The following is a 15,327-nucleotide window of genomic DNA, read 5'->3' on the forward strand; positions in this document are numbered from 1 at the left end:
AGACTATAAGGTACATCTAAGGAAAAATATATATATCTTTATGAATATTTACAGTAATAATAAAAAGACCAGTAAGCAGGGACGGCACAGAAGTGTGGGGGGGGGGGCAAAGGAAGTAAAAAGGGTGATCAAGGGGGTGTGCCTGATGTCCTTGCTCGCTGGACATGTTTCTCTAATATAGATTTAAAATATAATAATATAATATAAAAGAAAATTCTCCTTCGCTGTTGATTTAACGGGAGTTTCTAAACATCGACCAGAAATGGCGACCACGACCAGCGACCACGACCGGCGACCAGATAAATTTGGGTTATCGAGTTTATCTGCTCTCTCCACCGTAGAGAATATCCAAATCGAGTCCTGATGTGGCTTTCAAATGAACCACTGAGCACGTGGCTGAGAATTACTCTAGCTTAGAATACTAAAAGTGACCTTTGACATTACCAGTCATTTTCTAGACAAAGTGACACTTTTTGACAAAAATATCGACAGGGCAATTAAGTGTGATGCCTGTAAACTTTATTACACCAAATATTTTAATTATGCTGAATGAGATGTCTTTAGTATGAATAGACAGAAATTTTCAGTAGGCAAAAGCTGGGAAGGGCAGTTTTAGAGATATCAATCTCATCAATTATTCTATTGTCCTTACATTGTCAAAATGACTTATTTTGACAAAATAATGATCTGATGATCAAATATAAAGCTTCCTAAATGAATTTCAGCAAAAAAATTGCCACTAATTAATTTGATGCCGAAAATACAAAAGGATAGAAATTGACACCCCATTCAAGCTCCAAGAGCGTTAAAATGGCTGTTCTACACGTTTTGCACGTGGCTTTATAATTACTGTAGAAGAGACAGGGGTGAGTTTTTACTCTTCAATTCGATAAATGAATGATTATAGGAGAAAGACTCTAAGGTGGAGAAAGAGGAAAAACTCGATAACCCAAATTTATCTGGTCGCCGGGCGTGGTCGCTGGTCGTGGTCGCCATTTCTGGTCGATGTTTAGAAACTCCCTGATTTAACCTTCTTTATTTTTATGGTGGTGCTTTTAATTGTAAAGAAAAATATCTTGCAACACAATGGAGGGACTTTTTTTGCCTTTTTCTTTCTATAAACAAAAAATAGTTTTTGTATGTGAGAAAAGCGAGAAAAGGCAATTATGGGGTTTGTTTATTGTGATGATGTACCTTTACTCCAGTGAAGTGAAGTGAAGTGGAGTGAAAACCTAGGCTGCACGCATCCCCTCTGATATGATTTGATATAGGGGATGCATCGTCTAAAATATTTCTGTCCCAACTTACCCCCGTCTTTTCTTTTTTCTTTTTTGATTATGCGTCAAAGCAATACTTCAATGACTTCTTTTTTCTTTGTTCAATAAATGAAAATTGATAATTATGAAAACAACAGCACAATGACTTCATTTTTTTCTTTCTTTGATTGGATGTGACGAAATTATGTAAATTTATGCAAATTTTGGTTACCCCAAATTTGAGGTAACTCTCGGACGAGAATTTCATACACGATACGCATCCCCTATAACAAAATAAATTCTGGGGATGCGCGCAGCCTAGTGAAAACCTGGATACTTTTACGAAGCCCCCCCAGCGGTTGGCGTTATGGCGTGAAAATGCAGTGCCGGCGTGATAGTGAAATCGAGTTTTTTTAGGGGCCCCTTTTTAAAAACAGTCAGTGATAGAGAATCATAACATAAAGTCTGTCTATTATTTCGATTCGATTAAAAGTGACATTTTCATAAATAATAGTTTAATAATTACTGTTATACATTTGGGGATCATGTAAAAAATTTCTTTCGAAAGAAACTCACTCAGATTACACTTGGAGGTTTCTGGGGAATTCGTAAATAGTAAGTACTGATACAGTCTGCTAGACATTAAATAATAAGGTAATATTTGCTCTTCATCTTTGGTTTTTTCTACAGTGATTAGATTGACACATGCGCGATAAAATTTCTATTATTCATACACGTTTTTTTTTTTATTAGAACACCTAAAATTTGGCTCAGCCTGGATGTGCTTATTTCTTTTAGCCATTTTCAGCCTAAAATGTTCTTAAATGCGTTCTTAATTTTTCAGACTACTATAAATCGACAATATGATACAAAATTAAGAGCACTTAAATTTGGCAAAATTTGGACAATATTTGACTCTCGACTTTTGAAAAAAAACGTGTAGCTGTCAACTTCGCCTCACAAAAATGCGGGAGAGCTCCAAGTTTGAAAAAGTTTCCCCGATAATCCGATATTTTAAAATCGGAAAATCGGGAAATCAGGGAAATTTTCTCGTAAAATCCGATTTTATTGGAAACTTTTTTCAAAAATTGGGGAATTTTTCGTTCCGATCTTTCAAAATCCAGAAATTTCGCCGTTTGGTTTTTCCAAAATCGGAAAATTTTTTGGAAATGCGGGAGATGCGGGAGAAAATCCTAAAAATGCGGGAGATTTGGCAGAATTTTTTTCAAGTGGGAGAAATCGTTGACATGCGGGAGTCTCCCGCTCAATGCGGGAGAGTTGACAGCTATGTTATTTGTCTTCAAAGGTTAATATATTCTGGGAAACAATAATTACAAGGTCTCAAAAGAAGGTTGTCTAATGCTCATTCCGACATTTTAAATTTTCCGGGGGTTTTGTTGTTTGGAATTGCTTAGGTCAGGATTGCTAGTAACGACTTGTCACTGTGCCGGGTGCATACTCGGCGCCTTGGGCCCCGCAGGGTTGCTAGTAACGGCTCGAATTTCAGTCAAATTAAAAAAGGGCAATTTTACTCATATTATAATAACATTACCCCCGTCTTTTTAGTCATTCTATAAGTATTTCAAAATTTTAAGTTCTGCTGTGCGAGTGTGGCTCAACGGATAGCGCGCTGGGTTTCTGAACAGAAGCTCTTTCATTTGGTGGGTTCGAACCCCGGTCGGGTCGATATTTAAAAGTCGATGTCGGAATGAGCAATAGACAATTCTTTGAAAACTTAACCTCTGATACTCAGGGTACTCTAGAGGTAATATATAACAGTATTCAAAATATGTTGCTTAATGTAACCACAACAACGGTTCCTGTGTGTTACTCTCCGATGCTCAACAATCTCAACGGGATCAATTTCACGTTTACCACATCCAAACTACTATTGTGTATGTCCAATGAATGATTTTTCTAGTAATCTAAGTAACATTTGTCTTGAGTCCAGTCATAGATAGATATACGGGTAATTGCTCCGGCCTAGGAGCCTTTAATTCTCTCTTTCCGACAACAACGATCAAGACAGACAGTTGGCGCTGTGGTATAGTGGTCATTGACCTTGGTTACTGCACAGGCGACTGAGGTTCGATTCCCACTCGCAGCGGTTCACTTGGCAAGTGAATGAACCTTTGCCCGGGTCAACCCATGCCATGTGAGGGGAATTGGGTAGTCAGTCCAAGGTGCTGACGAGGCGCTCATTGAAAGCGTCTATAGTTGCGAAAATAGGCCTCAAAGCCTCCTGCAACTCAACCAAATAGAAATAGAAATAGACATTTTTTGTTTGTTTATCTAATCCGATGATCTATTCCGAGTTAACAAAAACGGATCACTGATTCCGATAAATACTGTGATTTGGCCGAAAGTATTTAGAAAAAGATGGCTGCCGCCGAAAGTGGACTAGCTGACTGTGTAGCAAATACTGGCAAATCTCATTGAATTTTCATCATTATTCATGATGTTTTGGACATGATTTATGGGAAGTTTGATGCATACTGGCTCTCTAACAATGTAGAAAGACTTTGGAGAAATTTTGGCCATGAATCTTCAGCTGATTGAGTGTTTATAATGCATACCTATAACGCACAAAACCAAAAACCAAAAAACTCTGTTTTTTCAAGATTGATGGAAATTTTTGAGAGGAAACTATTAATATATTTGAATTCCGTATACTAAATTTGAGTAAGATTGGTGCATTTCGCATGATTTTATGCGGTAAAAATGATCGTATTTTGGACTTCATTATCTTTCATGATGATATAATTGGTGGTCTGGTCGTCCCTAATTTGGATTTTCAAACTTGACAATGAAACTTTCAAACACACAGCCATTGAAATTCAAAAGAGAATACTAAATTACAATTACAGTGTAAATTTGAAAACGATCTGACTGAGTAGTTTTTGTGGTGTTATGTATGGCTGAAAATTTTAGAAGTATCAAATTCACGTCAATCCAATAGTCTTAGAAAAAAATGAAAGTTTCTACAAAAATACAAATTTCTGCAAAATGTTTTTAGTTAAAAACACAAAACACGAAACGGAAGGGCACGTATAAAGGTCCAGTATAAAGGCCCACGGCCAGGGGGGAGAGTGAAAGGTACAAATATGTGCCACCCTTAAGTGTGCCTTTTTAGAACCTTGAAGTTCCTGTAAGGGTTGGAGTAATCAGAAAACTTATATCTCAGTCCCAATAAGGATCGAAAAAATAGGTCACGAACAACGCGCGTCTCGTTTTGGAAATGCTAATGTGAAAACTTGCACCAACAGAATTTCTTAGAAGAGGCAGAGGTTGACCATGACGCGTAATTTAAGAAAAGGTCTTTTCTATGTCTCGCTAGTGAAGCTTAGTGAAAAAATAGCGATCTCGTGAAAAAGTTATCCATCTAAATTTTCGACAATCGAACCTAAATTTTCCACATTACCCGAGACCTTCTTTAGAAAGAGAAAGACGTAAAAGCTTGGTCTATAAACCATACCTTATAGAATAAGTATGAAAATTTATTTACAAATTTTATAAACACAAAAGCTTTCACATTCAGGACATAACCTTTTTCTTTGTAGGACTAGAATCTTCCTGATCACTCAAATGTCTTTTCATCCCAAGTTGGCAATAAACGTCAGTGGTTTTTAGCTTGGCAAGCAACTCTTCAAGCTCCTCCATAAAGATGTTATATTTTCTGGCTCTTTCTTCGTGGATAAGAACACCTTTTTGAAGCTTTACACTACAAACACCATACGCTGTTGATTCGTTATCCCACGCAATGAAATTGTAACCTAATTTCACATCCACGTGACTTCCTTTCATCCACTCGACCCAATCTTTTCCTTCTTGGCGCGTTATGACTTTCTTTTCGAAGACATAAAACTCGTCACCACTGTGAAGAAAGGCGTTAATTTCTTCATCAAAGTCTGCGTACGGTTGTTTCCAACTAAATTCTGGTGGTCCCTCGTTTTTCAACATTTGTAGACTCTTCACTCGAGCTTGTATCAGATTTGCGTAAAATTCGGTATTGACGTACTGCAGCTTCAAGTCTTTGATCAATTTGGCGAGTACAGTGCAATAAGGGCTATAAATGTTTGCAAAGTCGTTAGTTTGAAGTTCGGTCAGACGTGAAAAGCGTAACGCGATATCGAAATAGCTTTCGTCACTCAAGAGATGCTTTACGAATCTGCATTTTGACGAAACACTCTTCGTAATACCTTCCACTTTACCAAAAGATTTTGAACATAAGTCAACGCCACTGTGTAAGAACTGTTTATAAGTATCCGTTTGGCAAGTTGGTCGTAAACTGCAAATGAAATCAAGATAGTCGAAAACGTTTTCCTTCACAGATTCGATATTAAAAAGTTGACAAAGTATGTCGTTGGATAATGGGAAATTCTCCACATTGAATAAAAATTCCACCACAAATTTATAAGCTTTCAAGTTAGGATTGCTTCCATTTTTGTTTTGCAAGAGACGCGTGTAAGCTATCAAAATTTGCTTTAAACTTTCACTACTTTGCCAACCTTTGAAGTCATCCTGCACCTCATCCTTTAAACCTATCACAATCTTCTCTAACGTGTTTAAAGAACCTGTCACGTGCTCTGAGCTGACGAATTTGGTCAAATGTCTATGACATGATTCTGAATTTCTCATCAAAAAGACAACGATTGAAGGTAACTCTTTGATTTCAACGGTAGAAGTCGACAAATCGATGAAAGACTCGAGAAGACAGTTAAGGAGGCACGGATTCTCCTTTATTTTGAAGGTGGAGGCTAAAACACTGATGATACGACATAACAAGTTGGGAGATCGAATCTTGTGTAAAAGACACAAGAATCTTTCGGATCTTACGGTGGAAAAATCTAATTTTTCATTGTCGAACAAAAGTTTCGCAGCACTTGCAATTTTTGTAAAATGTGTTTCCTCCAAACCTGTGTCACGCATCCAAGTTAGAAATAAATCAATAAATAAATTAAGGTTTCCAATCTCAAAGGGGTAATGTTTTTCTCCATTATTACTAGAATGGACAAGAAATCCATTGGTAACAATCGGGCAAACGAGCTTTTCTTTTTCGTCGGCACAGTGGACAAGTATTTCACCGATAACTCCAGTTTGACCTTCTTTTACGACTATCTTTAGTATATCTTCCAGGACATGTTTGGCTTTTGGATGTTCGAGACTAGGCTTTAATGCTTTGTAAAAGAGTGATTCTGTGTCAGGGAGATAAGTACGAGAAGTAGCGGTTCGAAGATTAAGAACGATACATTTCAAAAGGAACAAGAGCTTTTCCTGGTTTTTGGTTGTCGGCAGATTGAAACTTGCGTTTGGGAAGGCTTTAGAAATTTCCGTTGTAGAGTACCCTTGGCGTAAGGGTTTACCGCCACAAATAGTGGGTTCCTTATGTTCACCGTAAATCAATGAGTAAGGCAATTCTGAGCACACTTGGGAGAGGAATGATATGTTTTCAATGAAATGTGAGGTAGATGATACCTTTTCCCACCAGCAGTTACTTAATTCTTCATTTTCGAAAAGCAGTGTGAAGATTTTCGCCCATAAGGTAGCGAAAGAAATCCATCTCGTTTCGTCGGCTGTTTTCTTTTCAACTGTCTTTAAACTCAACTCGATCACTTTGTTTGCTATATCGTTTATTCTACTATACTCAGCCACCAACAACCATTTCTCGTAGTCGCATTCTTGAGAGTTGCTGATAAGCTTAATCACCACATTGTTAATAACCTCCCAAGGAACCGTTTCCAACAACTCGGCAAGTGGTTTTGCATCAGGCATAACACTACTGACAATCTTTTGGATGAAGAGTCGAGTCAAATCAATATTTGCAACATGGGTCAACATTTGGACGATCTTGTTTAGATTCTCTTGAACTTCTTCTTTAGACTGCCTCATAGTATAGGCATCATCTAGGTCATAGGCATCATTTGGTTCATAGTGGTAGCAAACTGAATCAAACTTTGCCACAAATATCATCAGATCATCTTTGAACGCTACCGAGTTAACAGAGCTATCAAACATTTCAAGTAAAAGGTCTCGTCCTCTTTTGAACTTCTTTTTGTCATGGCTTAATGTTTCTTGACTTTTACATAACACTTTCAATTCCAGCTTCTTTGGCACAGCGAGGAGAATATCAACATCTTCTTCCCAGAATTCTTTGGCATCTCTATTGAATCGACTTTGAAAATCGACTAAATCGTGCTCCACATCAAATGTTGTTTCACTCAAGTCGCATTTCTCTCCATCGTAGTCGAACCAACGATAACGTTCTAGAAAATGACGGAAATTGTGGTGACTAGTAGAAGTTCGAGAAAAGCATCGATTCACTCATTATGCATTATTCTTGAAGTTGAATCATTTGACTGGGCGTTCGGCCAGCAGAGAATTCGGTCTAATGTTGTTTTATAACACTACGCCGATTGATTCGATCCCGATTGATTCACCAACTGGCGAATGAGTAGCAGTAGATCTAAGCGATAAACAATCGACCCCCCCCCTGGTCTAGCACAAGTAGAAAGGGGATAGACTCTCTCAACTTAAACTAAATCCAATGGAGAAATAGTCAGTGTGTGAAAAGAAGCTGCAAAGGTTTGTATTGGCGGCTTCCAAGAATCAATTGTAGCCCGTCGTTGAAACAATTCCTCAGCTGTCTAAAAGCTGTTATGAATTTTTCGAAGCATGCCTCGTATAATATTTGTTATTATTATTGCTATTTTTATTAAAAAGTAATCATGCCATATCTCTAAGCCATTCCGCGAAAATATAATCCTTCCAGGTATAAAATAACTGGAATCGTCCTTACCGAATGGAGGGTCATAAGGATTCCGTTTGTTGGGTTCTTGAGGATTATTCTCAATTTTGAAAACGTAGAACGAGAACTGTTGTTCTTTATGAAGCCCTTTGTTAATTTCTTGTAAGGCTTGTAAAATCTCGTCATCCTCTTCGTTAAAAAAGAAACCTTCGTAAAGAAGAGATTGGTCGTAAAGTCCTCTTAACGACCATCCGACGACTTTGTCTCTAGCCCCATCCTATGAATAGAAGAAAGTATTAAGGATTATATGCTATTAGTTATGTCTGCTGCCTCCAACTTGCAATTGGACAGGTAGGAGAAAAGAAGGACCATAGCTAATCTTTATTGAAAAGAGGAAGGCCATTCAAATATGATGCAGTCAGTTCAAAAATACAATGACAAAAGTTCGAAGTGGTGCGGTGGTGATCTGTTAGGGTTCAAGATGAGGAGGGAAAGAAACTATAAAAAAGGCAGCCTCTAAAGATTGGGTATTTTCCGGTGATTGAAAAATGCCAATTAAGCGAATTAAAAAGGGAGTCAAATCAAATTACAGAAAGTTGGCTGCATTATATTTCTTAGGAAAGTTTTTCTCTTACTTGAGTGAGAATTGACTTGAATTGGTTTATGGTTTTCTCCTTAATTTTCAACCTTTGAATTTCTTCGTCAGAGGGAGGCAACTGAATCAATTTATAAACAAGAGCCAAACGATATCCAGACGTTAAAGGAGTAACTTCATGTTGGCAGTCAGCATAATGGGCTGCATACACCATTTCATAACGAGATTCTTTACGGTCGAACTGAATGGTTTCGGATTTTCCACCACGGTAGATTACCAAGTCTCCGCCGGTGAATACGGATGGTAATTGGACGATCAATGTTGCGCAAAGTTTATCGTCTTTGGTCGACTGTTTATAATAGCTTCCTTCTACGTACAAAACAAGACCTTTGAACTCTTTGTCCATGCGATGATCTTCAAAGTTTAATTCTTCCAACACTTTCAAAAATAACGCGTCCATTGCTTCAGTGAAGAGGGGGTTTTGGAAAGTCAATTTGTCTGGTTCGACAACCCAAGTATTACTAAGAAGAAAAGTTTGATGATCAGAGTTTGAAGATTCCGAAGGCTACGAAAAGAGCAGTGTTCATTTCTTGAACCAGTGGAAAATTTCCAAAGGAAGATCTGTTTTTACAGTATTATGACCCAAGACTTAGGCTTACACAAACAGCACATACCCACTCAACATTTTGTGTTCGGCGAATAAGGCGCACGGCTCGGTCGCTTTTCTCATTCCACTGATCCAAAATAAAGGGGAGATATGCTGCACATTTTTTTCTTTTCTCTTTTGTTGAAATTCTTTTGCACACGGTGCAAGAAAGTTAATTGTATCTTCTGATTGGCTAATTAAAAAAGAACAATAGGGAAGCCGCACGCCCTAGCGAAAAAAGTTGAAAAGTTTCTACTCTTGTTGCGGTCAACGCGATCGCATGTAAAGGATTGGTTTATGTAATTTATGCAATAAAGGGGAGATTATTTCTGAATCGACTCACAAAATGACACATCATGTTGAAAATCAAAACATTCAAAATGAAAACAGTATTGTTGGTGGCATCTTATTAAGAAAACCAAAAATGGACTTATTCACACAATCGTCACAAAAGTCGCACATCTCAGAGAATTTAAGATCAGAAAACGCTCTACATCAGGAGGAAAATACTAAAAACTCGACACGTAAGCAAGTTATTATTTGTAGTGATAGTCTCTTAAACAACATAGAAGGAAATGGTATCTCCAACAAAAAAACCAAGTCCATCGTGAGAAACTTTCCTGGTGCAGACTCGCAAGATATGATTAGCTACCTTCGGCCCGTTTTGATAAAAAAGCAACCAAATTATCTTATTTTACACGTGGGAACAAATGATATTACTTCTGGATGCGATACAGAAGCAAATTTGGAAAAGATTCGAAGATTGATCAATGAGCTAAGTCCAGAGACTGAGCTCATAATTTCCAAAGTTGTAAATCGTGACGATAAACCGGGGATGTCAAAAAAAGTTAAAAAAAATGTGAATGATATTTTAGAAAGCTTTGCTGAGAAATATAATTTATACTTAATTGGCCATGAAACATCTCCCGTAAAATGCTGTCGAAAAAGAAACTTCATTTGAATGGAACTGGAATTTCGCAGTTTGCACAAAATTTGAAAACCTTTGTGGCTGAATATTGTTGAGAATTAGAGGTTGACCGGAATGGAAATGCTAGTGTTGGAAATTTTTGAACCTCCTGTTCATGGTTTTGATGTAAATGGTTTGAAAATCTGTACAAAATTTGAAAACTAGAAATCCGAGTAATATTATAATTTCATATTTGAACATTAATTCTATTAGAAACAAAATCTCTGATCTTCGAACGTTCATTGACAAAACATTTGATATTATTACTATAGCAGAATCGAAACTCGATGAATCTTTTCCTTGCGCTGATTTTAAAATGCAGGGCTATCATTTCCCCCCTTTTCGTCTAGACTGTACATCGAACAGTGGGGGGACTTCTGACTTATGTGAAAAGTGACATTCCTACACGTCACTTGACTAAATTCAATTTAGACCCTGCTTTACATATTCTCCCAGTAGAACTTAGGCTTAGGAAGGATAAACTGCTAGTATTTAATATTTACAGACCCGATAGAATTAATATTGATTTATTTTTTGATACTTTGTCTAACGCTATACACTTCTATGAAGTAGACTATAATAACATCATAGTCATTGGAGATTTTAACCTCGAACCTACCGATCCTAAAATGGCACGTTTCCTTGAACTGAATGACATGTCGAATGTCATCAAAACAAAAACCTGTTTTAAATCTGAAAAAGGAACGTGTATAGATCTAATCCTAACAAATTCTAAAAATCTTTCGAAAAATTCAGGCACGGTAGAAACGGGGCTTAGTGATTTCCATCGGCTAATTTATGCAGTGCTTAAGACCAAGTACACGAAATTATCTCCGAAAATTAATCAAATATAGAGATTATAAAAATTTTAATAAAAAAATTTTTTTTATATGAACTAGAACATTGCTTTCCAGTAACATTTTTGAAAATTACGATCAGTTTGAAAATGTCTTTAATAATATTGTAAACAGGCATGCTCCACTGAAAACCAAATTTCTCAGGGCAAATAAACAAACCTCATGTCACAAAAGACCTCAGGAAGGCTATCATGATAAGGTCCCATCTCAAAGCGGTGGCTATAAAATCTAAACAGCCTGAGGATAAAGCTATCTACAATCGCCAGAGAAATTTGGTTGTTTCAATTAAACAAAAAAGCAAAGAAAACGAAACTTTTCTTCAGCAAAAACAATCAAAATTCCAAACATTTTTTGGGATGCCATAAAAAACTAAATTTTCAGATAAAAACTGCAAAGCTGAAGGAAAGATCCAACTGCTAGAAAATGATGTTTTACATACATCAGATGAACATGTTGCCAATATTTTTAACACTTATTTTAATAGGATCACTGAAACTCTTGAAATTCCATCTTGGTCAAATCAATCTACATCCCTGAATTCGGATGATACTTCTGAGTTAACTTTTCAAAATCATCCAAGTATTAAAGAAATAAATCGAAACCGAAATTCAGACCAAATTTTTGATTTCACCAAGGTTGAAGAGACTGAAGTTCTCAAGGTCATTTTGAGCTTAAACAATTCTAAGTCTGTAAGCGGGACAATACCGACTCGTATGCTTAAGATTGCTGCAAATACCTGTGTACCATTTTTGACCACGTGCTTTAACAATTGCGTGGAATCTGGAACTTTTCCTGATCGACTTAAGCTTGCTGACATTATTTCTAGTTTTAAAAAAGGCTGTTTGACGGATAAAGCCAATTATAGACCGATAAGTTTACTCCCAGTTGTATCAAAAATATTTGAACGCTTGATTGTAAATCAACTCAACGTTCATTTCGAGCCTCAATTTTCTAAACTTCTTTGTGGTTTCAGAAAAGGCCATAGCACTCAACATGCCATTTTAAATATGATCAGACAATGGCAAAGTGCTATAGCAAACAATTTAAAAGTGGGAGCGGTCTTGATTGACTTGTCGAAAGCCTTTGATTGCTTGCCTCATAATCTACTTCTTGCAAAACTCTCTGCTTACGGACTCAGTGAGAGTGCTGTTAGACTAATGCACAGTTATCTCAGCAATCGAAAGCATAGAGTTCGTGTAGGGTCACATCTAAGCTCATGGCTTGATATCTTACTTGGGATACCTCAAGGCTCTATTCTAGGTCCTTTGTTGTTTAATATTTTTATTAATGACTTATTTTATATTATAAAAGAGATATCAAATTTTGCAGATGATAATACTTTATCATCGTCTGGCCCCAGCATAGACGATGTCAATCTAAAACTTTTGCGTCAACTACGCATAGTTCTTGATTGGTTTAAGCATAACTCAATGGTTGCAAACCCCTCAAAATTTCAACTTATATATCCCGGCACCTTCAACACAAATCTTTCTCTTCCGATAGAAAAAAATAACATCAAAAGTGTTGATGTTGTTAAGCTTTTGGGCATAAAAATTGACAGCAGACTGTCATTCATTCCTCATATCACCGAGTTATGGTAAAAAATCAAAACCAAAAACTCCGGGCATTAAGAAGGGTAAGAAATTTTCTTATCGGAAGACAAAGCAAAACTTCTCGTTAACTCTTATATTCTTTCACCCTTTAATTATTGCCCACTTGTTTGGATGTTCTGTGGAAAGGGGGGAAATAGCCTGATTGAGAAATGCCATCACAGAGCACTTTGTGCTCTGAAAAATAAATCAATCTCGAACTATGATACCTTATTAACTGATTGCAACTCTGTAGATATTCATGCACGAAATCTTAAACTCCTCATAACTGAAGTTTTTAAATCTACGCATGGCCTTGGGCCGCGTATTATGCATGGTATATTCACAACCTTGCAATCTCGTTATACACTTCGTTCCGGTCATACTCTAATCATGCCATCATATAAAAAATATAACAGTGCTTTTGGAGTCAATACGTTTGACTTTAGAGCTGTATCTTCTTGGAATAAACTACCATCTTCCGTTAAATCAAACGATGATCTTAACACTTTTCTTAAAGCTCTAAACGAAAGCGATATACTTTCCAAATGCACATGCAAAAATTGTAAATAGTTTTTCGTTTTCTTTTTCTTAGGATTTTTCTTAGGATTTTATTTTAATAGCTTTTATATAATATTTTTACGACAGTTGGACTTAATTAGAATTTACTTTTGTATTTTCTAGCAGGTTTTTACCCAACTTTAAATAAAGAATAAATAAAAAAATAAATAAAAATAAAATAATAATTAAGCCACGCGCCTTGTTCGCCGACGCGTATTTTTTTTCCGTCAGCGGTCTAAACCCAACTTCAGCGGTCGAAACCCAGCTTAGCGGTCGAAGCCCAACCTAACGGCCGAAACCCATTTTACCGGTCGAAACCCATGTTGGAAATGGAAGGGGGATTTTTTAGCGGCCGAAACCCAACGCAAGTGAGTAAACAAACTCACAGTTGAATGATTCTTTTGTTTTGATAGCCCACGAACGAAACAAGATATCCTAGCGGTCGAAACCCAAGAATTTTCTCTTTTATTTGCTTGGAAAAACTTTCGCGTATGGAACATTAAACTTGAGAGAAGTTTTGGGTTGATACCATGAGTTTGAGTTTGATTTTTTTACTTGAAAACTTGGATAATATATATTATTTAAAAGTAATTATCAATCTAATTATCACCTAGCCTAATTGTCAGAATATTCCTATAGATAAATCCCGACGAAAAAGCTTGAGATTGACTTCTTTCGCTCGTGGGCTATCAAAACAAAAGAATCATTCAACTGTGAGTTTGTTTACTCACCTGCGTTGGGTTTCGGTCGCTAAAAAATCCCCCTTCCATTTCCAACATGGGTTTCGACCGGTAAAATGGGTTTCGGCCGTTAGGTTGGGCTTCGACCGCTAAGCTGGGTTTCGACCGCTGAAGTTGGGTTTAGACCGCTGACGGAAAAAAAATACGCGGCAGCGATATGGGTCCAACACCCTCAATGGCCAACCCAGGGAAAGGAGTTGCTCGTAAAATGCCGCCCAATGAAAAGTCAGTCTATGACGAATGTATATTATCATCATCTTTAGTTTTTTATTAGAACGAACAGGACATTGGAATTAGTTTGTAAATATTCTGACATATGAATTTGTGGCAATTTGAGGCTAATACATAGTAAAACAAAAAGGAGTAAAATTCTGCGATAGAAAAAACGCCCTTATACAAAGTGCCTTGCTGGTCAATGACAGCAATAACATTATTTCATCGATTGAATTTAAAATAGAATCGAAAGCCTACCGAGCGTGCATTGAGTTCTGGTTCATGATATCCACTTCGTTTCGAAAACTTCAAAATGTTCCCATTTATTCCGCATCTAATCCTCTGAATATAAAATTGATACTGATTAGAAAAATATTGTGCGATAATTAATTTTAAGAATAAATTGAATTTCGAAGAATTTCATTCCGCACTCAACTTTCAGCAATCCTTTCTTGATTCAAAGCTAAAATGTTAAAAAATGCTTCCCTTCCTGTAGTTGGAGAAAACTCACGCCACCCCGCCACCCCGGCATCCTCGCTCTCATTCAACAAGGGATATTCCTCGTCATTTTGATCATTATCAACAACATCCATGATAGTACCACCATATAACCAACGGAAAGAATTGAATCTTATTTTACTTTTTGCTCATACTTGTATTTGTTTTTCTAAACGAAAAGGAGCAGGAGGGACACAGTACACGGATATACAGCACAGCATTATTTCTTGGTGAAACTTCCAAATAATTAGAATTTACAATCAAGGCGCTGCGTTTTACGCGTTCTTTTTTCAAAGGGAAACGAAGTCTTTCATACAATTAAAACATTTCAGTTCTAACATAAATTGAAGTACAGTTTTCTTTTTTCAAAACAAAGGATATAAATGAAAAATGAAATTGAAAAACTTAAACACCCCTGTGTGACAGACTCGCTGGGACCCCAGCCCCTCTGGCATCTTAAGCAACTATTTCGTCCCCGGTGGGAAATTGACTTTGATTTTTTCCGCACTCGAAATTCCATGCTTAAAAATTGCACTCCAAAACCATTACCACTTGGAAAAATAGAATTTCCATCCCCATGAGGATTTCAATAGGAATATTTGACAAACAGTTCCACCGGGGCTGTGAGACAGGGGTGTACTTAACCAAGAAAAGGTCAAA

At 36.9% G+C, this 15,327-nt stretch overlaps 1 protein-coding gene across 1 annotated transcript; it reads right to left on the reverse strand.

Annotated features, from left to right (window-relative positions):
* Positions 1-4,745: 4,745 nt before the first annotated feature.
* Positions 4,746-9,115, reverse strand: LOC136801213 (uncharacterized). The gene is made up of 3 exons (XM_067057847.1): positions 8,637-9,115; positions 8,053-8,278; positions 4,746-7,519 (listed from the first exon to the last, which is right to left on the reverse strand). Exons 1-3 carry the CDS (start codon positions 9,054-9,056, stop codon positions 4,791-4,793), a joined length of 3,375 nt encoding a protein of 1,124 aa, XP_066913948.1. The 5' UTR covers positions 9,057-9,115; the 3' UTR covers positions 4,746-4,790.
* Between the last annotated feature and the right edge of the window lie 6,212 nt (positions 9,116-15,327).

This window comes from Clytia hemisphaerica, unplaced genomic scaffold (genome assembly GCF_902728285.1).
Source record: "Clytia hemisphaerica strain Z4C2 unplaced genomic scaffold, Clytia hemisphaerica genome assembly, whole genome shotgun sequence".
Lineage (NCBI taxonomy): Eukaryota > Metazoa > Cnidaria > Hydrozoa > Leptothecata > Clytiidae > Clytia > Clytia hemisphaerica.